This window comes from Oreochromis aureus, linkage group 7 (genome assembly GCF_013358895.1).
Source record: "Oreochromis aureus strain Israel breed Guangdong linkage group 7, ZZ_aureus, whole genome shotgun sequence".
NCBI classification, from domain to species: domain Eukaryota; kingdom Metazoa; phylum Chordata; class Actinopteri; order Cichliformes; family Cichlidae; genus Oreochromis; species Oreochromis aureus.
Genome location: NC_052948.1, coordinates 31,917,374 through 31,944,364, shown reverse-complemented (window position 1 = coordinate 31,944,364; position 26,991 = coordinate 31,917,374). Strand labels below are relative to the sequence as shown.

Genomic DNA, 26,991 nt, shown 5'->3' with positions numbered 1-26,991 from the left:
ATCTGAAAACACCACAAGCATCTTACCCAAATTTAGATTTTGTTCTTGTTAGTGTAATACAGTGATGTAGTTTTTCGGCCAGATGGGCTGTCTCAGTCTTTGAATATAATATTTTTAAATATCGATTGGACTAGTGGTTCCTGAGTTAATAAGAAACCCACAGTTCACTGACAGACTCTATAACAGTCAGTAATAGAAAAAACTGAAGCACAATTAAATAAGTGGAATCAACATCAACAAATCAACAAATGCTGGATTTATTATCATTTATTTATTTATTTATTATTACTATTATTATTACTGTCTTGTACATTTCTCTACAATCTTGCTTTGTATAGATGTGAAATTCAGAAAAAGGTGGCTGTCAAATAGCCACCATTAGTTTGCCTTTTGACATTATTGATGTAATCTAAATTTCACAACAACATAGACAACGTGACATCCAGCGGGACAGGAAGTTGGATCAAAGATTTTTTATTAGTGGAGACAAGTCTTGTATATTTTCACCATGATGCTAATAAGTATAAAAAAACACTAGAAGTTAGAGTTTATATCACAAAATAATAATCAGTATGCAAGAGCAGTGAGTTCACACAGCTTCAAAAAATGATATTCATACTTGCCATCTTGCACAGTGGTAGATAGTTTCAAATTACATTATTTGGACATTCAATATGAAAAAGCCAAAGAAAACACAATTTTCACTGTGCATATGATATTTTTTTTCTATAAAGACTGGAAATGTTTTCTCTGTATAAAGGAATTTGTTATTTGGACTTCCTGTGTAAAGCAGCTATGGCTAACGTAAACAAAACACCGTAGATGTCCTTATTGTTGGGAAATTTGGAAACATATCTGGAAATTTCTTGACGAGTGCTTTGAATTGTTTTGAGTCCTTGGAGCTGTTCCTGAATACATGGTAACGATAACTGCAAGCCTCCACAAGGCGCTTCAGGTGACTTCTTTCACCAGTAAATTTATCTACACTGCCTTTCAAATCTTCTCCATGTGTAAACAGGATGATTGTGTTCTCCCTGATCCTCCAGCCAAGGCTTTTCTCTAGCTTCTCTAATATGTCTCTCTCACCATCTGTGAACCTGCCCAGCTGCATCACAAGTAACATCACACAATGACCTTCCTGACAGTACCTCTTACACTCTTCTACCTGCGCCTGGTTTACATGTTCCTCTTCATAAAAAAAGTCTGGAGTGTCAACTACCCTAACTGGTATCCCAAATATCTCCAATATTTTCACCTCACACTTGGTGGTGACTGGTGTGGAGCTGGGATAAGACTGAAAATGTTGGTTTGAATCCCCAATGAGCTTCCCAGCAGTCAGGATGGTGTTTGCAGATGCACTCTTTCCAGTTCCACTTTTCCCCAGAAGAACCACATTATAGAGACCTTCCCTTGAACCATAGGCACCTGGAAGATGTGGTCAGACCAAATATTTAGTTATTGTAGCAGCAGGTCCTAGCAGTTGCTAGAGTCAGACATTAAGACTGCCTGTTTTGTTTTTTTTTAACCTCTAAATTTATAAAGGAATACTTCAAATAATACGTAAATACTTTAATTTATTTTCCTGTCAAAGTTACATGTATTGTGGTTTTCTAAAGCATACCATCATCTTGTCTGGGTGCTCTCTTTGCAGGCAGGGAAATCTGCTGTGAGCTGGAGTGACTTTGATAACTGGCACCTAAAAAGTGCATGTCATATACTGTTACTGTCATTTTATAACAATATAGTCAGAAAACAGCAAATGCTGTACTTCTGAGCAACTATGTTAGTGATAGCTTTTGAGAGCATCTGTTTAATTTATAAATGCTGAGAATGCTATGAGTGCAGTGTGTGTGATGAATCTCTTTTCAGTAGGTAACTTGACTGTCGTTATATTACTTTATAACAGCACGGTCGCCAAGCATCAGTCACTTTGCAGTTTTTTGTCCTACAACAAGTTAAATTTCTGCCGGAAATCTGTATTTTTCTGTGATTTTCACTTACAGTTAATTTCCATACCATCAGAAACTGATACCAGAATCTCTGTCTTATTTTATCAACATCATGACACGCCAAAGTCACTTTAAAGATGTTCTCATAATGCGAGTGATTGCAGTTCTGCTTCCCATCTATCAAGCAACCATTCAAAAGGCAGTGAGACTGCAAGTTCATTGCAGTCTTTATGGCTGCAATAATGTTAAACAAATACTTTCATTTTAACTAAGTGTTTGAACTGATATGAGTGTGTTTATCAGAAAATTATTTTTCATTTTGATCTGTGGTCTGAAATTTAATTTAAGATGCTGATGAAAATATTTTATTTATTGCCATAATTTATTACATAATATAACACATGACATAAAGCCAAAAGATCAGTTTCCTAACATAGGTGGACTTAAGAAACTCACCTGTACTCCAAGGAGATTTCTGAGCATGCCATGTGTGTCTGAAACAATAAGTGTGATCATTAAATATCAACAGAGAAGGAAATCCTTTAGTAAATCTTCTGAAATGGATGCTTATGCTGGTCATTGAGCTTTAACTTTTTTGTAAAGATAAAACATAATTCTGCTTAATACATTTTAGTTTTGCTTTGAAAAATCAATTTGAATATATCACAAAGGACTGAATTCTGTCATTACCTATGTTTCACTTTGGTTTGCATTCCAGTCTCTGTAGAGGCAGACCTGCCGGTGTTGCTCTGATAAGTCTCACCTGTATAATCACACTTTCTCCTGATAAAACAGATTTGGAAAAAAATTACCAAATTTAACTAAATTCTTCAATGAGTTAATTAATTAGGCTTCACATTCAATAAAAAAGGGTTGATTTTATCATAAAATATTAAGACAAAACAATATTAATGTTTAGAAAATTTACAATTATAGTAGCTAATGAAATCAAAGTATTTGCTACTACTTGAAATGATTTTTCCTCAGTTAGAAAAAGTAAAAAGCAAAAAGCAGTTTTACTGAGTTTAATTCTGACGTGAGCATTACGGTCAGTACCAACTGTGGTCAGTGTATGTATCTTCCTAAGCATTTAAAGCCATGCATAAAGTGAAAACTATATTGGAGAATGTACATTACTAAATCATATTAAACTAAAACCTATGTGTTTACTCAGGAGACCACGAAATAGCATATGTATAACACAACTAATTTCTCATTTTACTTTACAGGATGAAGTTTGGACTTGTTAAATTAGGAAGGAGAGATTTAAAATGTGTGCTAAATGTGTAAGTCTAATATGTAGGTCAGAAATACTACTGTAACTTCACAACAAGCAGTTCATCATAACAAAGCTCCAGTGTTAAATCAGTGAGGACTGAACATGTTTAGTTAATTATTGTGATCTAAGCATTATTCACAATATAGAACTTTTTGTAGTATTTGAACATTGTGGAATTTCACCATTGATAGAGACAACAGAGAAATACAAACTAGTTGTTAATAAAATACAGCACAGAGTGAGAAAACAACATTTTTACCTAGTGCGCATCAGGTGATCTTTCCTTCGTTTCACAGTGTGTTGGGGGTAGTCTCTGTAGTCAAACTGAAATGGCCGTTGGTGTGAACACCACTCCTTACATTGGACAGCTAGATTTTCATTCATAGTTACCATCTGGATATTGTACATTTCCTTAATGCGACCTTGTAAATTCTCTCGACTCTCTTCCAACACAATAACTATGTTTTCTGTGACATTTTCTCCAAACACATGTTGAAGGCGAGAGATTTGAGTCACAACGTTTTCCACCTGTGTGTTTTTTGAATCTATTACCAGTATGAACAGACGAGGTCCAGGATCAGAAAGAGCCATGAAATCAATGATCAGCTGATCTGGGGAATCATATTGCTCCTCAAAGAAATCAGAAGTACTGATGATTCTGTATTGGTTGTTATTACGCTCAACAAAATTGCCCAGTTTTGTGACAGAAGCATTGGGACCTCTGATGATTGTACTTCCAGTCCTGCTCACTGAGTCAGCACTCTTTCCGAACAGAGCGATGGTCAACTTCCCAGGATAATCTGTAGGAAAAACAAACTAACTTAATTTTACATAAAAATGTTGTACAATACTTAAATCTGTCAATGTTCCTCCTACATTCTACCTATGGGGTGTGATTCTTCTATAGTAGATGTATTTATACTTATTTTGATTATTTATATTTATCTAGAGATTTATTTTTAACTTCTTATTAAAAAAAACTAAGAAAATGTCAGTAAACAGACAATATAATCACTTATCTGTATCTATGAAAGATAAATATACTTCAAATTTTAAAAAAGGAGAAATTTCTGTCACATTTACTAAAAACTCACTCACTAAAAGCTGTAATGCTATTGTGCTGACACACAAGCACACAAGCACACAAACACACACACACACACGCACACACACACATGCACACACACACACACACACACGCACACACAGCTGAAGAACAGCTACTAAATAACACAAAGTATCTATCTATCTATCTATCTATCTATCTATCTATCTATCTATCTATCTGTTGTCGGTATATAATATTGTAATAAAGCTGTATAGCAGTAACTTACGTGGAGGCTGGGCAGAGCTCATCTTGTTAAGTGCTTATTCATGAAGACCGCAGGTTTCACTGGAGTCTCTGAACTACCTTTGAAACAGGTCAGACTCTTGCTGATATAGGCTGAGAGATTAGATCCGCCCCGTGGGCGGAGTGCTGTCTTTGACCTCACACTAAATCTGTGTAGTTGCGTTTCAGTTCATTCTCCATAAAGTCGCGAACAGACAGGAGATGGGCAACAGTGGGTCGATACCAGAAGGTGAAGTTGGAGCTTTAATTTGCTTTAGACTAAATTTAGGGTTTCAGCAGAACTGAATAACACAAAGAATTGATAGGGAGAGATCATTTTGCATAATTTAACTTAATTTATTGTGTGATTAACTCCTTGGGGACTGGATTCTGATGTAGCTACAGTACATAGCAGCAATAGAGGGGGGACAGAATCCCCCCAAATTTACTCACTGGTGGTTGTGGAGATGAAGCAGGTGGAGGCTTAGTAGGCTCCGAGCAACCAGGATGACTTGGAGATGGAAAGGAGGTGGGTCATATGACAGTCTGAAAGACCGAAGTGCACTGAGGTTTGTAGCATGGGGAACGAAGACTGATTGGCTCACACAGGTGAGCAAGAATCAGTGTGGGGAAGTGGAGGTGATGTAAAAAAAAGACTAGAATGTCAAGTCTTTATGAACACAGCCAGATTAGATACCAATACTTTATCAGTTAACTTATGAATAGGCTCCATTTAAAATATATTCATCCAAGCAATAAGTATAACAAAAACATGTTCTTTCTCCAGGTGACCCACTGAGGATTGTGATGATTGGGAAAACTGGTGTTGGGAAGAGTGCAGTTGGGAACACCATCGTGGGAAAAGAATTGTTTAAATCTGAAGTGAGTTCAGAGTCAGTGACAGAGACCTGTGCAAGAGAGCGAGTTAAATACTGCAAAAGAGATATCCATGTGGTCGATACCCCTGGCATTCTGGATACATTTAAAAAGGCAGATGACATAAAGAAAGAGATTGCGAAATGCATCCACATGGCCAGTCCTGGACCTCACGTCTTTCTGCTGGTCCTTCAGATTGGAAGGTTTACCCCAGAAGAAGAAAACAGTGTGGAAGCCCTGGAGAAACTCTTTGGACCTGAGGCATCAAACTACATGATTGTAGTCTTCACTCATGGTGACAAGCTGGCTGAGCAGAAGTCCATACAAGAGTATTTGACAGAAGGCCACCCTAAACTCAAAGAGGTAGTGAGCAGGTGTTGTAACAGGTATCATGTCTTCAACAACAAAGATAAGAACAGAGTTCAAGTGGTTCAGCTGATCAAGAAGATCGATGAGATGGTAGCAGCAAATGGAGGATCACACTACACCGATGAAATGTTTGAAAAGGCATGGGAGATTCTGCAACACGAGCGTGAAAAGACTCCAGAAAAGCTGTTCAGCCACCGTGACTTCATGGAAGAGCTGCGGCAAAAAACTCTCCAGTTTCAGCAAAAGTTGGCTTTTTTAGAGGACTAGCTCAGTGATTCAGGACCATTTTGACCATTATTTAAAGTTGATCATCTGCCATATGATGAGCTAATTAATGATAATAATTTGTAGTTAATGACAGGTTAGAATCCATTGTTAGTTTCTAGATTTTGTGAAATGATTCTGATGCTGATCATTTAAAATATGGTATGAAATTGGTTTCCATGTCAGGTGTATCACTGTAAATTCACCCATTTGTTCACATATTAGTCACATCTTGGTTCCTACTTTAAGTTTAAAATCACTTAAAATATGCGAACTCCAAATACATGTGTATAAGGGCAAACATTATCAAGCTAAGGGTGACAACTGATGTAAGGTTGTTATACACCAAATGCACTGAAAAAACATGGCATCAACATGAAAGGATGATGAGCTGTTGCTGATGTTTCTAAGCAGTAATAGAAGGAGAAATTCATCCACTTCTCATGAGGAAATTCACGAAGTTGGTGTGAACGGCTGAATAAAGAATAGATCCAAAAATATTTTTAACACAAAATATTCACAAAGCTCCAAAAGTTGATTCTGTTCATCTGGACGTAGCGTTTTGTGGGAGAAACGTTTCGTCACTCATCCAAGTGACTTCTTCAGTCTCAAAATATTCACAAAGATTTTAGGTATCTGGTGTGTAAAGGCCTTTATTGTTTATGATGATTATAAATATAGGAAACACCACTTGTTATTATTCTGGAGATATACATAAAATCCTGACATGATTTCATTTAATAAAGAACTTTTTCTAAAACATTTTGTCTTTTCCTCACCACACCAGAATGTGATGATCTGGAGTTTACATTTTAGGGTAAATGCATGGAGCAAACCTTTGAAAACTGAAATCTCAGTAGAGGATTAGAACTCCTGGAGGTTGTGCTGGACCTCAAAATAATGCAGTGAATTTCAACACACACTTTAATTTGAGATGTAATGGTTACAATGCACGATTTAATTACTTTTTTTTTTTTTAAAGGTACATACCGTTATTACACATAAAAACATTTCATTATTTTAATTTTTTTCTCTGCTTTAACTGATTTTTGACCTGTTTTTCTATCATGATCTTGACTGCTGTGGATACTAATGGACACCCTGTCATGGGTCGCACTGCTGATACACACCATGCCCCAGTGTGTTTGACCTGAAAGCCCGGTTCAGTAGTCTAGTGTGCTAGTTGCTGTGCTCGGGCACAGTTAAGTGATTAGTGCCCTGGCCTGTTTAAAGATGTGGGTCTGGGTGTGGTTCAGTTGGACTTGGGAATGATACACATGTAGTGTCATCGCCAATGGCTTTGTTTAAGTAAATAAATCTGCAAGGCATGTGACAGGACAGTGTTTCACAACTGTTGTCTCATAATTAAACAACAAAAAACTAGAAAATGATTAACCCTTAATCAGTCATTAAACTCATACAATTGTCCAACTCCAAATGCAGCTGCCAGACTTTTACTTTGTACAGAGAACAGCTGACACATCACATCACTCCTGTTTTGGCTCAGTTACATGCATTAAAATACATTAGATATGAGTGTGATGGCATCAGCCACACAGGGGTAAATCAGTCCATTTTTTACTTTATTAGTTTGCTTTGCAGTTTTCTTCATTAATTTAATTCATTAATCATTTGGTTACACCTAACACTGGTATTATGAGGCGCGCGCATAGTAACATTGTGTGGTTTTTCTAAAATGTTTTGTTATATTAATTATGTTTTTCTCTCTTTGAGTTACCTGGGTTTGGGCGGTGGCTGTTTCCTGTGTGGGCAAAAGGCGTGGCTGAGGACTCTGGGGACAAAATGCCTGCTCAGCAGGACCAACCATGGGCTTACCAGGAACAGGGGTGTTTTAGGTTTAGTTAGGTTATTCTGTGCTTAGTTAAAATTAGTGTGTTTTTGTTTTCCCCCCCTATTGTGTAAATGGTTTGGCCAAATCATTATAAAAGCTACCCTCATGTGTCTTTCTAATTAGGTCAGTTTGTGAGTTAAGTTGTGTCTCACTTTGTTTTGTTTAAGTTTTTGGAAATTACTTTTTGTAGAGTTATATTTAGTTGACCTCTTTTATGGGCCTGCTAAGTATGTTTTTGAATTTTGTTAATTTTGGACTTTTTGAGGGTTAAAATAAAGAAACCCCTTTTTGAAGATACTTTTTTGCCTGTGTCCTCTATGCTTTGGCTGCTTGGTCCCTCACAATGAGTAAGGAAAGTAGGACAGAAACAAAGAGATGTTAAAGCGGTGAGACATCGTGATGCAAATTAAATTGTGTAGCTAAAAGCAACTGAAAAGTAAGCAGCAGGATTTCCTATGGATTGTTCAGACCACAGACATATATAACTATATATAACCATACATAACTCAGCCATACCAAAACCAGTGTCTGTGTTATTTTTGTAATTGTGATAAGAGCTAAAAAATGTGAACTTTAATCACTAGCTTTTAATTGTGACTGAGTTTTTCTTTTGTTCTTTGTGTGTGTTTGTTATACTTTTTACTTTTTTGCTATGTACACCACTTTGGTCAACCTGTGTTGTTTCTAAATGTGCTTATAAATAAACTGATTGATTTTTGATCGATTGATTGAAAAAATCTGAAAACTTCCAAAAATGTCTTGAGCCAACTGTTGTGATTTGGCACCACATAAATAAAACTGAATTGAACTGAATTAAACTGAAGTGTGGTTCTTTCCCCCAGGAGTCGTAGTGCAGTTCTTTTAATGAAAACCCTGCAGCTGCTGTCATTTCATTGCTTTCAAATTCAAAATGTTCACTCTTTGGGGGTTTTTTTAGTATATTTTTTTTCTTCTTAAAATAATGTAAACTGCCAGAAAAACTGAAACAGGAAAATATGAGGAAGAAAGTTACAAAACTGCAGGCGACACAAAAGCCTCATTCAAGAGAAATAATGAGAATGAAATATCACTTTTAAATGAGTTTTGTGTCTCAGAATAAAGAAATGAAACCAAATAATTTATTGCAGAAGTCTGCTTTTACATTTGAGCTTTTATTGATAGCTGGATGGAAGCCAGACTTTGGTAGAGATTCAGACTTTTTGGGTATAAAAGCCTGTTATGTATAGAGCACGTTAGCATTTGTCTTTCCCACTATAAAAAATCAACTAACATGCCATTATAACCTGATAATCAGTAGCGGTTTTTGATACGGGCGACACGGGCGGTTGCCCAGGGCGGCATCACGGGCATCGGCAAAAAACAAAAAACAAAAAAAAATTTGCTCGTACTCATGCTGCCCCGACATCAGCCAGCGCATATTGGGAAAGTCGTAGGCACCGATCGGTTTTCTATCGCCCATTTGCTGGGAGTAAGGGCGCCCTCCGTTAGGTGCGGCGGCGCCAGAGGGCGTGTTTGCCCAGGGCGCCAAACAGGCTAGGACCGCCACTGCTGATAATGATAATCTCAGATAATGTCATGTTATCTAATACAGCACTATTATATTAGATAACATGTTGTCTGACTGTAGTGTTACCTCATGAGACTGCAAATTGCTAATTGTATTTTTTTATGAAAGCTTATGGGAAAAGAAGCCTTTTTTCCCGCTTATCTTTATTACAATGAAAAAGAAAGGAAAACACTAACCAGTACACGAGGATAACAACAGATTGTCATCACTTTTTTATATTCAAAAGTCAAAGTCTCTTTGGTGTCCATCCAGATGGACATAAAGCCTAACAGGAAACATAAACAGAAGTCCTTCAGAACAGTTTTCACAAAGACTACTTTTTACTGAGAATTTTTTTTTAAGAACACAAAATCAAAAACAAGTAATGATGGAATATTTGTTCAAACATTTTAAATGCTATGATGCAAATTAACATCCATTTCATGTCCATTTCAAGTGTTTCACCACCTCTAATGATCTGAATGACATTTGGTACACATACTGAAATACTGCTCCTTTATTTATCAACATCAAATCACACTAACGTCATATTTATATGATTTAACTTCAAAGTCTCTACAGTTTCTGTCCAGCTGCAAATAAAGTAAAATCTTAATTTAATGTAGAGCATTTTCCTAACAAAGCAAAATTATAATAAGTAATGGTAGCGGTTTTGGCATTATAGTTATGGGTGTTTCTTTATTGATAGCACATAATTGGGCCTTTACATACAGTAACAGGGTGTAAAAGTATAAAAATAGTTTTAAGTTTTAAAACCAAAGTACATCAGAGGTATAAAAATCACAATGAAACCCGTAGATAAAAGCAACAGATCAGTATTTTATTAGTGTTCTACATTCAAAGGCCAAAGTGTCTTTGGTTTGCATCCAGGTGGAGACAAACCTACCGGGAAACACAAACCGAACTTACCGTAAAGGTTTTTTTTAAAAAAAAAAGACTTCCTGGTAATTTTTTTCACAAAAACAAAATAAAAACAATAAAAAATATATATATAACTGGAATAGATACTAAATTCCACTTTATCTCCATTTCCAGTGCTTTACCACCTCTAATTTTGCCATATAAAGTCACAGACTTGTTATTTTGTGTGCTGCTCATTTTGTACATGTGCATATAAAAGCTAATAAATGCTAGATGATTCTAAGATGATAGTCTAATGACTGTGAAAGGGAATTGATAAGAATTTAGCAATTCCTTTACCAGTGTTACTTATCGATTTGATCCCTGTTGTGCCAAACATATCTGCTTTTCCAAGAAGAGCTCTATAAACTTTCTGTAGGTTCCTCTTACTAGTCTGTTTTTAAAATTATTTTTATTATTCACATTAATATGTTTTGTGTGACAATGCCAGAACTAACTGGTTCTGACTGGTAAGAAGAAACAGGAAGGGAGAGCTGAAAAGAGAAAAACTAGTAGGAACATTTTGAGAAATAATAAAAAAAAAAGAAAGGAAAAAAGTCCGATATTGATTTTGCTACATCCAAATGAGAACAGCGGATCAACAACTGCTACATCTGCACGATCCCAAATATGTGAACTGAGTGACTTATTCAAGGAAGTCTCTGTTGAATTTGATCATTTGGGTTCATTGCTTACATCTAAGACAAGTTTTAAAAAGCTAATAAAAGGCTGAATCAGAGGTCATCAGAGGGTTATCTGATTATGTTTGTTTTTTGCTCTCCATGAGGAGTGTTTACCAGACGTAACCAAAGCTTACTCAAATGTGACTGTGGAGCAGCACACAGATGCCAAAGGGAAACCACAAAGTGTCTGGCACCAAATATCTTCTCTACAGATTCCACACAGTTGATTGAAAATATAACATTTTATTTATTTAAAAACATTTGATCTAATAGCCTAACCTCTTTTTAAATACTGGGGAAGTCCAACTACCAATCTGAAGTCAAGTAATAATAATAAATAAATAACTTTGGATTAATTTCTTACTGATTTCATAAACTTTGATTCATACTTTCATATTTTGAAGTGTAGTTTAATTTGTAGAAGTAATTGTACTCAAATTTCAAACTCAGAATGAATTCAAATGGATCCTTTCATGTAAAGTAAATAATGAGATATTTTCAAATGCTGTAAGTTTTTTTTTCATTAAATGTTGACTAAACATCCAAACAACCCACCGTCAAATAAATCAAATAAATTTAGTTTAAAAAAGTATAATGATAATCCCCTGCAAACAAAGTCAAGCAGAAACAAACGCTGCAGCTGATACCTGTTAACAGCTGAAACAAAGGTGACACCTAGTGGAAAATAACCAACACTGCGAGTTACGGAGTCACAGTCAAGACATAATACTCTGACAGCAACACTGAATTTTACAGCTGTGCTCATGTGTTAAATACTAACATATGCGCATGTGCATAGTTTGGTGTATTTACGCAGATTTATAAACGCTACTTGATAAATAGCACTGCTAAAGTCAATGCATTTTTGTGTTATGTCTTGCTGATAAACAAAAATGAAAAAGTTAATTTTGTTTCTGCATTATTACGTAGTGGCAAGAGCCATGGCTTCACCATCATCACCAACCATTTTCTTATCCATTTATAATAACACAATTTTAATACTCACTTATTTACTGGAGGCATGTATGTGTATCTCCTTGCTTTATAAAGTATATGAAAATATATAACCATTTAATTTATGAATATTATATATGGTTGATAGATGTGACATGCAAATTTTGAAGTTCAGGTGAATCATTTCTGCTTAAAATAATTTATTCACTTCATGACTTCATGTGATTAAGTATTTTCCACGGAACAGTTTCGGGTAGTACAAGGTGGCTCTATAGTATAGTGATTTTCACATCAGATCAGTTGTACCTGTTATGTGTCCTGGCATCATGGCCCAACAATATTGTACACAGTCCAGAAGATATGCCATCCTGTCCGGGGTAACTGGTCTTATGAGTGCATCTTCATGTGTTCAATTGTCCAGTCCCATAGTACACGCTGACCATTAAGCATACTGTGAAGTATGTATGTATTTATAATTTTAATAAATTACAAATTAAAGGGATGAACATTTTTTTGTATCGAAAAAATATCGAACCGTGACACCAAAGTATCGAACCGAACCGAACCGTGAATTTTGTGTATCGTTGCACCCCTAGTATTTAACTGTGTCACAGCATTGCCAAGGTGTACAGCAGTATTAGTTTTTGCCACTAGATGGCAGTAGAGGCTTTGGTATGTCATTTTATCCACAACGAATTTACTGTATATCCAGCTCATGGATTCAGAAAACCTGTGTTCCTCTCAGAGATGGTGGCTGCTGGATGTTCCCAATGATTGATGTTATTAGATTGAATAGCTGCTGACTAAGAAACGTATCGAGTTCCTTATTATGTCCCTAGTTCATTACATAATGAGTTCCTTAATAAGTGTAATATTTTTATTAAAAGTATTTTTAGGCTGGATAGGACAGCATAGAATACCCAGTGGGGCATGCTCTGCTTGCTTAAGAATGGGTGGTGTCTGTGTTGGTCAGACTTTTGAAATGTTTGGTCTCCTATCAAATCTGCCAACTTGAACATGTAGAATCGTCCTCTGTGGCATTGTGAAGAACACGATAAGCTTATGTTGGATCAGAATATATTAACTCATTGGTGTCAGGCCCTAATTCTCATTTAGGTCTTCCCTAATCTGGCCTAGCTTGTTGTTTCTCTGTTTCATCTGTTATCTTCATTGTCAGTACAGTTTCATTTATTTATTTCCATTTGGGGTTTTCATGCTTGTTTCCTCATTATTAACTGGGGACCACTGCCTAATGTTGTCAATCCACTGTTAGCAGGCACCACCATCAGGGCACCATGAACAACATTTCCTATTGGTTTGCTTTTTCATCTGTAAAATCAAATTGTTGTAAATTACACGACCAACTCTTTGTTGGCAAATTTGGAGCAAAAAACAAATGTAATTTGTGCAGACTTACCAGTTTGCAGGTACTAATAAATCATCATTAACATCAACTGGCTGTGTTACCTGGAAAGCTAATTAGCCATGCGTTTAATGTCAGAGAATTGAGGTGAAGTCTGAGTAAAGTGTTGTCTTGTAGTTTTAAATTGTGGGGACATAAGTTTGTAGCTTTAACCTTTGCAGTTTATATGAGGAACAGCAGGAAAATGACTGATTTACTGATATTTACTTTTTCTTTGCTGTGGTGCAATCAGAATAAGGAAGAGCAAACATGAAGATAATAGGACAGAGAGAGCAGGTAAAAATAAAATTATTAAACCCTGAAAAAAGGCAAAAGTATGATTTCAGTGGAAGGTTAGCAGTAGTAGCATTTAATTATAATTATTATACAGTCACAGTAAATTACACACAGTTTCAGATGATTATATTTGTACTTGCCACCCTTTACAAACTTGTACTTTTCAAATAAGTTTATTCAGTAATGGAAGGTGAATCAGCCAAAGCTAATAAAAAGTTCACAGAGCACATGATGGTTATTGAGGGTTATACTGGGAAAGCTGGAAACATTTCCTGACTATAAACAACTACCATTTGGGCATTCGGTGTGTATTAGCCAAAGTTAGCCGCAACAGAACAGCCGAAATGATTCTTTTGTTCTGAAATCTGGAAACATGTATTCAAATGTCTCGATGAGTTCCTTGACCTGTCTGGAGTTCTTGGAGGTGTTCTTGAATACATGGTAACGACCACCACAAGCTTCCACAATGCGCTTGAGATGAATCCGTTCACCAATAAACTGCTTCACATCACAATGCAGATTTTCTCCGTGTGTAAACAGGATGATTGTACGGTCGCTGATCCTGCCAAACTTGTTCTCCAGCTTCTCTAATATTCCTGCCTCACCATCTGTGAACCGGCCCAGCTGAATCACAAGTAATATCACATGCTGCCTTGACTTGCAGTACTGCTTACACGCCTTGATTTCTTCCTCATCTACAGGTTGGTCTTCGTAAAAGAAGTCTGGGGTGTCGACCACTCTAACCAATCTCTCAAACATCTTTACCGTTATCTCCTCACACTTTTTGGTCACCGGTGTAGAGCTTGGGTAAGAAAAAAAATGCTGAGCTGGTCTACTCTGATGCGTTCCAGCATTCAGGAGGGTGTTTCCTGAGGCACTCTTTCCAGTCCCAGAGTTTCCCAACAGAATGATATTAAATGCATCATGCCTGCCACCTGGAAGAAATAGTAATAGCAAACAGTCAGTTATTTGGCATCAGAGATCACCTGAGACATAACAGAAAGGATCAAAACCTTATTAATCTAACCATGTGTCTGCAGGTGAAGCAAACCACCATCAGCTGGACTGACTTGGCACATTGTATTTTTAAGCAGGCAATGTCAGTTAAATTAACCTCACTGAGGTATTGTCTTCATGTATTATGGACAATGCAATACAACAGTGACTTTATAAAGCTGATGAAGCAAAGCGGGCACTGCCATGACAGATCACATTAGCTCACAGTATAAGTCTCACACACAGTCTCACTGATTACTCAGAAAAGGAAGGTTGTTGCAGTGAAGCTGATCAAGTGTGGAGAAGAGTGAAGCCCTGCTTAAGAAGTCTGCATCCTACTTTTTCTTATTATTAAGAACAAGCCACCATTACAAACTGAAACCAGATATTGCAATAGAAATAAGCCAGTGTTTGTCATATTATATTACCAAAACAGCTATATCTTATTAACATATAATATTAAATTAAGGACACATTCAATGTTGTTTGGAAAATTTGACAAATGTAGTATACTGATTCTATATAACTGGGTCATTATTTAACCACCAGGTTTGAGCTGTCCTTAGAATTAGTATTATATAAAAGAATTCTCATTAACTTAGCTCATATGAAACAGAGTTTGGATGTGTAAGAAAACAAATTGCTGCTGAGATTAATAATTGATAAACATATATTAAATTCAGTGCCAAATCTTAAATACTTTTTATTTCTATTTAAATAGCTACAAAAATACTGTAATTGAGTCCTAAATGTATATTTGAATGTATAATTCCTGATGCTATAATATTAAAGAACAGTTTATAACTGAACACCCAATATAGATATATACATATATACTGAATATCACACAATATCAGATAACCAAATTAACACTGGGTTACACTTACGTCTTAAATTGGCATGGTCCCGATTGCACGGCCTTATTGGCTGCAAAAATGCAGATGAAAGTTTTGAATATTAATTCAAATTGTGGGCGTACTCAGTAGCGACTTTTGATTTTATAAGTAGCAAAGTAGATTACATGATGTAAGTTGTACTCAAGTATGAGTAAAATTACACACCTGAAAAATTACTCATAAAAGTACAAGTACCCCCAAAATCTACTTAATTACAGTAACGTGAGTATTTGTAATTCGTTACTTCCACCCCTGAAAACAGGCGTATATATTGTTTATCATGACTGTGGTTTTACGTGGCCTATCAGCACAATTTAAAAACTGGTATATATCACCTTGTTGCTTTGTAATCTTTAAGTGGTCATGTGATTGGCTTACCACGACTACTTTATTCTTCCTCAGTCAAACAGCAGCACTCATGAGATTGTTTTGCCCCCTTAGCTCCAGGTGTTGTGCCAAAAAGGGATCGTCTGCAAGAAAGTGATTGCCGCCCGCAGGAGTGCGCGCAGCTGCTTAAAGCTGTAGCGCCCAGATTACTTACAGCTACTTCCGTGCAACTGGTATAAGATGCGGTAAGCTGAAGACAGCTTCAACCATCGGTTTGTTGAAAAATAGTAACGCAACAGCACCGCATTTTCTTGTTAGTAACGGTAACGGCGTTGTAATGATAGGAATAGTAATTAGTTAGATTACTCATTACTGAAAAAAGTAACGCCGTTACTTGTAACGCCGTTATTCCCATCACTGGTCGTGTTTAATTTTAAACATTTGTGTACACAGAAAGGACTTTGAGAAAGAAGAATTATTCAAGTCATGAAGCTGAACTCAATAAAATTGTGCATAAATGAGTAATATAAATATAAATACTCAATATTATGAATCAGTATTTATTTGGGTGACCATGGTTCAGGGGGTTGGGAAGCTCATCTTGTAACCGGAAGGTTGCTGGTTCGATCCCCAGTTCTGTCTGTCTCAGTCGTTGTGTCCTTGGCCAAGACACTTCACCCTACCGCCTACTGGTGTTGGCCAGAGGGGCTGATGGCGTGATATGGCCTCGCTTCTGTCAGTCTGCCCCAGGGCAGCTGTAGCTTGTCTCCACCAGTGTGTGAATGTGAGAGTGAATGAATAGCGGAATTGTAAAGCGCTTTGAGGGCCTCAAAACGCGCTATACAAATGCAATCCATTATTATTATTATTATTTAGGTTTGGATGAACGCATTTGTAAAAGAGTTTTAGGTGTAGTCAGATTGCTTCATATGTGTGTGTGGAAACACGTGCTTGTGAGTCCTCAACAGTTACACACAAATCATTGTACACATTTGTAAACAATTGCTCTACTGACTAAGTTCAGGTAGAGCAATTGGCTGAAAAGAAATAAGCAAACTTGAACCAGGAAGGAGGGTAGGATTGAAGAGGGCTTCTCTTGAAGAGCCGACAACGGGAACCAACCAAGAGTCCGGAGGGTCCAGAGCGCACCATGGCACCAGGAGTCGTGGAAACAATTGACGAATGGAGTGAAGATCGCGGGGAAGGTAAGAAATCGAGATTCTCAGCTTAGCGAGGCGACCTCCATGGGTACCCCGTCTCCTGCATCGCTTCCAGGTAGATGGTGGCAGTGGTATGGGATGTGAGCATGATGGTATTGCTTGTAGATAAGGAGGTAGAGAATCCTGGATACCTTTACCAAGCCGAGCTAAAACTTTGGTAGATGAATCAATTTTCAATAATGTCTGGCAATCATTAGACAGTGTGAAACTCACATGTTACACAACATTGGCTAAAAACAATAAAATGAGACAAGGTAGATGGCATGCCAACCACATAGGCACCATTTTGACTCAGCAAGACTCATTGTTAAAGTGGATAAAAGTTTTACAGCTAACTGTGTAAAATATAAAGAATTGACAGTAATGGGAACACTGGCTGTTTCAAGCAAAATTGTGAGCTAGTCTTTCAGGATGGCAAGTAATTACACCTAGTAACAAGAGCACTCAGGGAGTGCAACTCCCTCCGAAGGGCAAAGCCTATACTAAAACTCTGAGGTTTCATGATGTTTTTATTACAATATGATGATGTCAGCCTGTTAAGTCATTGTGTCATAAGACGTCGTACTGAAAAACCAAAATGTGTGTTGATAAAGAAACCTTTATAGGTCCAAAGGTGCCACAAACTCATTGTTTGAGTAATTGTAGTGATCAGAATGTGACAGGTGAGACCTGAGTGTGGGAACCGCCCCTGGTGGGCGGAGCGGGTTTTTGCCCCTTTCATAAGTACTCGGCATGAGTGTGATCCGCAAGTGTTATAGGGAGTTTTTGGAACATGGCTCTGCTCTTTTTGACCTTCCTTTAGTGCAGGAAGATCCTTGGCAGCAGGCTTTGCAGCGTTGCCATATAGCCCAGCTACAGCCCGAAGCACAGGTTAGTGGCCCAGTGAAAGTTAAGTGTAGGAGAAAGATTTGCATCCCTGCAGGCACATTGAAATTTGTACCTACCACATGTCGAAAAGCCCCTTCAGCACACACTGGAACAGCGCTTTTTGAACCATTAGATGCCGGTTTGCCTCATGGTCTCCTTTCTTCTCCAGTTTTGGTCCAAGTGGTCAGTGGCACTGCATTTATCCCCGTTACCAATGTGGGATTAACTGAGGCCGTTTTGCCACCTCGCAAATTGTCAGCCAATCAGATGGCTCGACCAGTCTGTTGGAAGATTTGGGAGAGGAAAATGTGTTACCATGGCAACTCAGAGTGTGGAACCCAACCCTCTGAAAACTGCAATCCGGTTGTTCAGTCTGACGTCACTGGCCGTGTCTGGGCCTAAACTCCGCTGCAGGTCCATATATCAAACGATCACTGTGGCATTACTGAGAGTTGAAAAACTGTCTAAAGTCTTTCATCTTTAATAAAATGATCAGTGTTCTGCTCTACCAGGTGTAACAATTGAGTTTAACATCCAGGCATCCATGAAAATGGAATTTATGACATTTAACGGCGTTACAAGTTAGCAGGAAGTTAGCTCGCTAGCTTCTATCTAAATACAATATAGCATGTCCTGACTGCGGGGTTTTGGAAAAAAATTCAAACGTACAGCTCTGCTATACCTTACAACATAAATGAAGACAGAAAACTAAACAGCAGTGACGTTTGTAGGGTTACTGAAGTATGGCTAGCTGGTATATAATGATGTGCTACGTTAGCAGCTATGTTAGCATAACATAAACAAGCTAACTTTTTTTCCACTCGATAAAAGTTAACGTGAGTGTTCTCGGTGGTCAGGAACAAATGTAATCGCATGGCAGGATGCTGTAAAAGGACTAAACTTCAGCCAGGAGAACAAGTGAGATAATCCATCCACAATACGAGGTTAGTCATTCATATACTGCTACATGGGCTGTGCTGTAGTTACATCGTAAGGTTTTAAAAACTGAGCTTAAATAAATTATTAGCAGTAATAAAAGCCGAGGGAGGTCAACAGTGATCACTGACTGTTTTAGGAGCTTTTTGAGATTAAATAGAAGAAAATACAAAGCATTAAACATGTTAACAACACAAAAGCCATATTAAACGCAGACTACTTTAGGCCCGGAAGTAGGATTCGTCACGTCATCACTGAACAACCGGATTGATGCAATTGATCTGTCAGCCCTCACTGCACAGGATCAGGACAGGGTAAGAGCCCTTTTGCGTGACTACCAATCTGTTTTTTCTTCTCATGATGGTGATTTAGGGTGTACCAATTTAATTACTCATGAGATCCCACTTTTAGATGAGACTCCAGTCCGCCAGCGGTATCGACGCATTCCACCTTCAGAGTATGAGAGCGTTAAGGCCCATATTCAGCACCTGTTGGAGAGTCAGGTGATCAGAGAAAGTTGTAGGCCTTTTGCATCTCCAATTGTGGTAGTACGAAAAAAGGACTCCAGTATCAGGCTTTGTGTGGATTACCGTCTGTTGAACTCAAGGACTAGGAAGAATGCTTTTCCCTTGCCCCGAATTGAGGAGTCCTTGGACGTGTTGTCAGGTGCACGTTGGTTCTCCACCTTGGACTTGGCTAGTGGCTACAATCAGGTCCCTGTTGCTGAGCCAGACAAAAAGAAAACTGCTTTCTGCACTCCTTTCGGGTTATTTGAGTTCAACCGTATGCCGTTTGGCCTCTGTAATGCACCAAGCACCTTTCAGAGATTGATGGAGCGAATGTTTGGTTCCCAGAATCACCAATCCTTGTTGTTGTATCTGGATGATGTGATTGTCTTCTCTACCACAGTAGATGAGCATATCCAGCGCCTAGGAGCAGTACTGGAGACCTTGCGGGTACAAAACTTGAAGGCCAAGTTGGAAAAATGCTGTTTTCTGCAGACAGAGGTAAAGTACCTTGGGCATGTGATCTCCAAGGATGGGGTAGCCACAGACCCAGATAAAATATCTGATGTGTCTAATTGGCAAACTCCTAGCTCTGTTGCTGAATTGAGGTCATTCTTAGGGTTTGCTAGTTACTATCGCTGCTTTGTTCCAGGTTTTGCATCCCTAGCTGCTCCGCTTCACCAGCTGGTGGCCGAGCTGGCTGGGACTAAGCACAAACGCCCCTCCAAGCGTACACTGCAGGATGTTTGGACAGAGCAGTGTGAAAATAGCTTTCAAGAGTTGAAAGCTCGGTTGGTGCATTCCCCCGTATTGGGTTATGCTAATTTTTCACAACCTTTTATCTTGGAGGTTGATGCCAGCCACTGGGGTCTGGGGGCAGTGCTTTCACAACAGCAAGCTGATGGCAAGGTGCGTCCTATAGCTTATGCTAGTCGAGGGCTAAAGCCCACAGAGCGTAACATGTCCAATTACAGCTCCATGAAACTTGAATTCCTAGCCTTGAAATGGGCTATGACTAAAAAATTTAGAGCTGCTGGCTAACAAGTGTGTTGTCTATACAGACAGCAACCCCTTGAGCCATCTGACTACAGCAAAGCTTGGAGCTTTGGAACAGCGCTGGGCTGCTCAGCTCTCTTCTTTTGATTTTTCAATTAAGTATCGTCCAGGTCGTACAAATGGCAAAGCAGATGCTTTGTCCCGACAGTGTCAGCCATCAGAGCAAACTGTGTCTTTAGAAACACTGCTTCCTGGTACTTCGCTTCCAGACTCTTTAGTCCAAACAGTTTTACCACCCCAGCAAGTAATCCAATCTATGATATTGGTTTTACCCTCTCATTCACTTGCAGACCTTGCTACTTTGCAGAGGGATGACCCCACGATTAGTGGCTTTTTGAAGTTTTGGCGCAGAGGAACTGGCCCTACTTGCCAGGAGAGGAGAGATTTACCAGCAGCAGTGCTGGAAATGTTGCGCCAGTGGAGGAAACTGGTGGAAAAGGAGGGCGTCCTTTATCGGCAGAGTTTTCAGCCAGATGGGGGGGAACCCGTGTGCCAATTAGTGGTCCCTCAGAGTCTCAAGAATGAGGTTTTACATGGCTTGCATAATGACCATGGTCACCAGGGAACTGACAGGACTGCAGACTTGATATGCAAGAGGTGTTATTGGCCAGGTATGTTTAAAGAGGTTCAGGATTACTGTCAGCAATGTGAACGTTGTGCGCAGGCTAAAGCAGTTTATCCCAAACCTAAAACAACCATTGGTCACCTCATGGCTGCGAGGCCCAATCAGATTCTGGCAATTGATTTCTCATGCCTTGAACCCTCTGATGGCCGTGAAAATGTATTGATTCTTACTGATGTGTTTTCAAAGTTCACTCAGGCCATTGCTACTAAGGATCAAAAGGCAACTACTGTGGCCAGTGTGTTGGTTTATGAGTGGTTTTACCGCTTTGGCGTCCCCTCTAGGATCCACTCTGATCAGGGGAGGAGTTTTGAAGGAGCAGTAGTTCAGCAACTGTGCCAGTTATATGGTGTGGAAAAGACTCGCACCACTCCTTACCACCCACAAGGTAATGGCCAGTGTGAGCGTTTTAATCGGACTCTGCATGATCTGTTGAGAACCCTGCCCCCTGAGCAAAAGCGTCATTGGCCCATGTATTTACAGCAGCTTACCTTTGCCTACAATACCACAATCCATCAAACTACGGGTGAGTCACCATATTTTCTTATGTTTGGCCAAGAGCCCCAGCTCCCAATTGACTTCGTGTTAGGCCGAGTAGAGGAACCCACACAAGGCCCGGTGAACACTTGGGTCCAAGAGCATCGGAAACATCTAGATGTTGCTTATAAAGGTGTGAGAAACCACACCCAAGCAGCCGCAACGCTGCGTGGAGATCGTCAACCTGCCCCAGCTTCTGACCCCTTGCCATTGCATCAGTTAGTGTATTTGAGAGATCATAGCATTCGGGGCCGGAATAAAATCCAAGATTTTGGGGGCGCTACACCGTATTGTATTGTCTGTGTCCCTGCTGACTCTGGTCCTGTGTATACAGTGGCCCCACTCCATGACCCAGAACAGAAAAGGCAGGTTAATAGACAATTGATTAAGCCTATTCCTTCTGATATCTGTGAGAAAATCAAAGCGGAGTTCCAGCAAACTCTTAACTCTAGAAGTTCACCTGAGCAGTTATCCCTGTCTGAGGATGCTGGAGACTTTTATGTGTGGCAACGAAGGGAGTCCCCGACAGGTAACCCTTAATGTTCACGAACGGCTTCTGAACCTTGTCTCCAACAACCCCCAGAGGACCTGGTCACGGTAATGAGGCCACAGTCCAGAGGGACTGAGCCTGGTAACCCAGCACAACAGTGTGGTGTCCCTACTCCACTAGCTGAAAGCGGTACAGTTAGAAGAACGACACGCGCAACAGCTGGCCACCATTCTAATCCACACCATCTGCCCCAATCAGCTGAAGCCAGGCCACCTAGTGTACATTCAGTTATAGCTTTTTACAGACCGTGGCTTTGAAGTTTCATTGTCGGGTCACCAATGAAAAAACTAGGGGGGAGAATGTGACAGGTGAGACCTGAGTCTGGGAACCGCCCCTGGTGGGCGGAGCGGGTCTTTGCCCCTTTCATAAGCTCAGGTGTGGGCAATTAGGTATCCTCTAGCAAACCTGAAGCTGCGAGTGCTTGGTCCAAGCTGGGCAAGTTGGTGTTTTTTTAAAAAATTTCTTTCTATGAAAGCTTGATGCGGGTCCCCCTAAACTTCTGTTAGAACGGTAGGTTATACAAAAAATGTACCACTTGAGTTCTGGCTGTTGGCAGAGATTTACAGTTATTTGCACCCTTGTAGGTGGGAAACATTGCGTTCCTGTGAGAGTAGTGGACTTCACCACCACTGACCCACATTTATTAGGGTGTGACGCGAACTTGTGGACAGGTAACGAAAACAATACAGTTGAGGGATACTCCCGCTGCGTTAAGTCATCTCCTGCCTTTTATTTACAGAGTACCGAGCTGCTGCTTTGCCAAGTGGATTTCTGGCTGCAGGCAAAGGACCCGACACATCATTGTATTTTAATTTGTTTTAACTCGGTGTAATTCGACAGACTGACTGCTGCGGCTGTCGATTTTGTTTGCTTGTTGTTTTGTCCCTCTGTATCAGTAGGCACTGTAGATGTTGATTGTCTTTTAGTGTTTTACCTTTTTATATTGTTGCAGATGGTGAAGGCGCTGCGTGGAAAACAAATCCCTTTTTTGTCTTGCCGCTTTTTGCATGCACAGCGGTGGGCCTGAGTGAAGACGGCACTGAAGATTTGCCTTTTTCTATAGTGTCTTGCCCATTTGGGGTTATGTGTGAGTTGCCGTCCCTTTTTAACTTGTGTGATATGTTGATTTGTTCTTAAACGGTTCCCCGCAGTGCTTATCCTGTCTCACGGGCAATCATACAGTTTTATCGTTTTTTATCGTATTTAATAAAGTAAGGTTTTTAATTGTTTTTAGGTGCCGCTGTTACACAGTTACTTTTATTTTGTATTAAAATTAAACCCTTCTTAACTGACTCTGCGCCTACGACTCTGTCCTATTTTAAATAGGTACCTACCACTGGTCACAATAAGAGTATTTGTTATCTCATAATTTTAAAAAAAAATTGAATACACGGAATTAAAAATGTACGTCTGCCTTTCACTTTAAGTACACCTCTTCAGCTTTCTTCTTTCTGTCTAATATTCAACCAAAAACAAAGAGAGAGAGAGAGAGAGAAAATATTCAGTGAGCAGCAGTTCTCTTGGTTATTCCTTGTTGATGCCAGAGGCCAGTGGAGAATGGATGTTTCAAGGTGATATGATGCTAACCGAATGATGTTAACAATGCAAAGTGGATGAAAAACAATCATAGAAACTGCCACTGTCTTTACTGATTATGTCAAAGAACATGAATGATGGTGATTTAACAACCTGTTACATAAGGAATTCAACTAACACAGGAAGATGTGTTAGCCTGTTGTAAGAACATAAAAGGTTAGACAGGAACACTGTCATTGTCATCTGAGCATTCTCAGCAGTTTTGTTCTGTTTTGTTTGAAATTAAGATGTAATGACTGTACTGTAATGACCAGTAATGACTGGTAAGGCAAAATAATATAATTTAAAGCCAAGGTTATGAATACTAAACATTCATAAAAATGATACTGCGTGGTAATTACAAATCATTAACCATAATTTAAAATCACTGTCAAATAGTTTAGATTTTTAAAAGGTTTTTTAAATTTTTTTGTTCTTGCTTTGTTTTTCTTTGCTTTATGCTTACTTTTCAGCACTGTTACTGATTAGTTAGGTTTTTCCATCACAGTTGTTATTTAAATGAATCTTGTTCTGTTTTGTGACATCTTATAAGTCAATCTTTTGCAATCTATTTTTCAGACCTAAATGAGGCTGCATGTTAGCATTTTCACTTGTAAAGTTGAGTTTTTTTGTTCTCTCCTCTATGGGTTTTTTTTGGGGGGGGGGGTCATGATTAGATTACAAGTTTCAGCTTTGTTTATGTCACAAAAAGTGCTGGAAATAGCATCAACCAGTCACAGGAACTCGTGATGAATGTGAAATGGACTGGTAATTTTTTAAAGAGAGCGCTTGTGTAAATGAGTGCATGACCATATATAAGATAAAACATAACTGGAAGTGGCTTATAATATCTTGAACATGTGAGTGTTAAACTTGAATGTGGGGCCACCTGATATCAGTACCCAAAGTTTTGCAATCTTTGTATTTGATGGTAAGAGCCTCACCAGATTTAACACCAGTCTGAGAGGATTCACAGAGCTTAAGGAAAGTGGCTTTAGCAGACATCATACATGTTTAAAGAACCGGTAAAGATACAGAAACATGAAAAATACCAAAGCGAAAAAAAGAAAATCATAGGAAGCACATTTAACCAGTACGGATCTGAATACAAATCCAAAATCTTGATTAATCATTAATTCCCATTTAGAGTGAATGATTCACCCAGGATCCCTTTCTCCATCCGCTTTTTTTTTTTTTTTTTTTTTTTAATAAAGTGAATTTTAGGACAGCTTTTCTCTTGACACATCATCTAGAATTATCTGATGTTTTCTGTATGAAAGAAGATGTCAGTCCTCCATGTCTACACAAACTATTCAAGCAGACATGCGATGTGTGTGGCACTATAAAGGCAGCAGCTGCCAGTGCATGTATACTTAGATAACTTATATGACAGATCAGATCACTGTCTGATCTATTTCCTGTCAATCAATACAGTACTGTTTTTCAGTATGACTCCATTCTAGTTGTATAATGTCATACCCAGACACTAAATGGCTTTCATTTATTTTAGTAGATCCATTTTATTTTAGGACAGTGAATTCCCAGAATACCAGACTCTGCATTCCAAAGGTGTGGTGTGGAGGGTCACACTTCAAACCAGGCAAAATCTAAGCTGTAGGTTGGAGGTGAGGGAAGAAAGGTTATAGGTTAAAGAACCCCTATTAGGGGGCCGCCCAGAAAGAATGCCAAAGATCTGTCAACAAGAGAAAAAATTATTTTGTTGTAATAAAAAAGGAGTTATGTTGGTTTAAAATAATGTCTGCACTAAATGTTTCTGGTTGTTGTAAGATAAGCCTCTTACTGGACTGTTTCAGCATGTTCCAGGATGTCTGACATTTCCAACTGTACATTTATGGGACGAGGTGTGAGCTTGATAGACGCTCCATAAAACTCAAACCTGAAATAACACATGACAGCGGTGATCAGATTCAGGCTTTGGGACCAGCAGGAGACCACTGCAGGCAGCCAAAGGTCTCCGACTTATCTCATGACTGAACTCATGCAGTGCTTCAGGCCTGCTCAGTCGATGAAGACTTAGAATAAAGACTTCTGTCAACGCGAGTGCCGTTCGAACATAGTGTGGGTGTAATTTCTTGACCAATAGAAGTGTTTCAGCTGTTTGACCCAGGTAACTGGATTCACTTATATTTCTTCTAACCCAACCATTTTATAGATGAAAAATGGTCACAGTGCGGAGTGCCACAAACAATCTTTCCCACCCAAGCAACATAGTACCAGCGCTGGTCCATATCTGTTGCTCTTCGTAAGTTCTAACAATGGTAAACATGACTGCAGCACTGATGTTTTTTTTTAATTGTGTTCAGCCAAAATTGAGAAGTTTAAAAAATCAGTTAACTACTGACTACAACAGGGCCAGTTTATGGAGCTACAGCGGCAAGCCAAGTTGATCTACAAGAAGCAATCAGACAAAGGATGCTTTGCAGCCTCTACATTGTTAAAAAAAAAAAAAGTGGAAGTAAGACATATTCCCAAAAAATAAGGGTGCAGAATCTGTCTGTCTAACAGAGCTAACAATGTATACCTATAACTTATCTAGTATGAGCTCTGGGATGGCTTTAGCTCAGAAATTTGACAGACAAAAAAAAAAGAAAAAAAGAAATTTGACAGACATGGCAATGAATACTTCCACACTAGAGCTTTATTTCATTATGCTCATTAGTCATACAGAATACATTATACAGAATCTCTGTAGGTATCTGTCCAACTCTCAGTTCTTATTCAACACAACAGAAAGTAAAGAGGCACTGCCTTCAGCCTTTCTGCTTTACAAGGTTATTATTATATATCTCAAGGTGAATTTTCTAGTAAATAGACAAGCATATTAGTACAACAAAATACACAAATCACAAACTTAATCACAAACTTAAGATACCTTCCCTAATCCAACTGCAGTACAGTAGGTGCTACTACAACAGTAATATTGCAGGCGTATGTGTGTAGATTATCTTGTGAGTCTGTGTGTTAGAGGCTGTTATATTTTTAGATAGGGCTGTCCCTATCTAAATGTCTAACAGCAGGTTAATGACTCCCAGACTGTCCGTAAATATAGCAGCAGAGCTGTTGGCAGTGTCACCACCCTTTTCACTCAGATTATCACCACTCAAGGAACAGCTCCTTGATCTCTGGAGGAAGTGAGAGATATTAATGGCATTCAAAACTG

General features: G+C 38.7%; 2 protein-coding genes and 1 long non-coding RNA gene across 3 annotated transcripts; 2 read left to right on the top strand and 1 right to left on the bottom strand.

Moving 5' to 3' along the window:
• Positions 1–330: 330 nt before the first annotated feature.
• Positions 331–3,656, bottom strand: LOC120441340 (GTPase IMAP family member 8-like). The gene is made up of 5 exons (XM_039615901.1): positions 3,488–3,656; positions 2,640–2,732; positions 2,406–2,443; positions 1,622–1,696; positions 331–1,425 (listed from the first exon to the last, which is right to left on the bottom strand). The coding sequence occupies exons 1-5, from the start codon at positions 3,634–3,636 to the stop codon at positions 800–802; spliced, it is 981 nt and encodes a 326-aa protein (XP_039471835.1). The 5' UTR covers positions 3,637–3,656; the 3' UTR covers positions 331–799.
• Positions 3,657–5,338: 1,682 nt separating this feature from the next.
• Positions 5,339–6,070, top strand: LOC116311377 (GTPase IMAP family member 9-like; the record flags this gene model as incomplete). The annotated part of the gene is made up of 1 exon (XM_031728477.1): positions 5,339–6,070. A coding segment is annotated over one exon (732 nt), but the record flags the coding sequence as incomplete, so codon positions are not given.
• Positions 6,071–22,526: 16,456 nt separating this feature from the next.
• LOC120440908 lies at positions 22,527–23,468 on the top strand. The gene is made up of 3 exons (XR_005613615.1): positions 22,527–22,745; positions 22,820–22,906; positions 23,188–23,468. It is a non-coding gene; the product is annotated as an uncharacterized LOC120440908 (long non-coding RNA).
• The last annotated feature ends 3,523 nt before the right edge of the window (positions 23,469–26,991 follow it).

Coding starts and splice junctions, on each gene's coding strand:
- LOC120441340 (XM_039615901.1), bottom strand. CDS start 3,636: ATGTACAATATCCAGATGGTAACTATGAATGAAAATCTAGCTGTCCAA. Junction 2,444..2,639: donor CAAACCAAAGTGAAACATAG/GTAATGACAGAA, acceptor TTATTGTTTCAG/ACACACATGGCATGCTCAGA. Junction 1,426..1,621: donor AGCACCCAGACAAGATGATG/GTATGCTTTAGA, acceptor CACATCTTCCAG/GTGCCTATGGTTCAAGGGAA.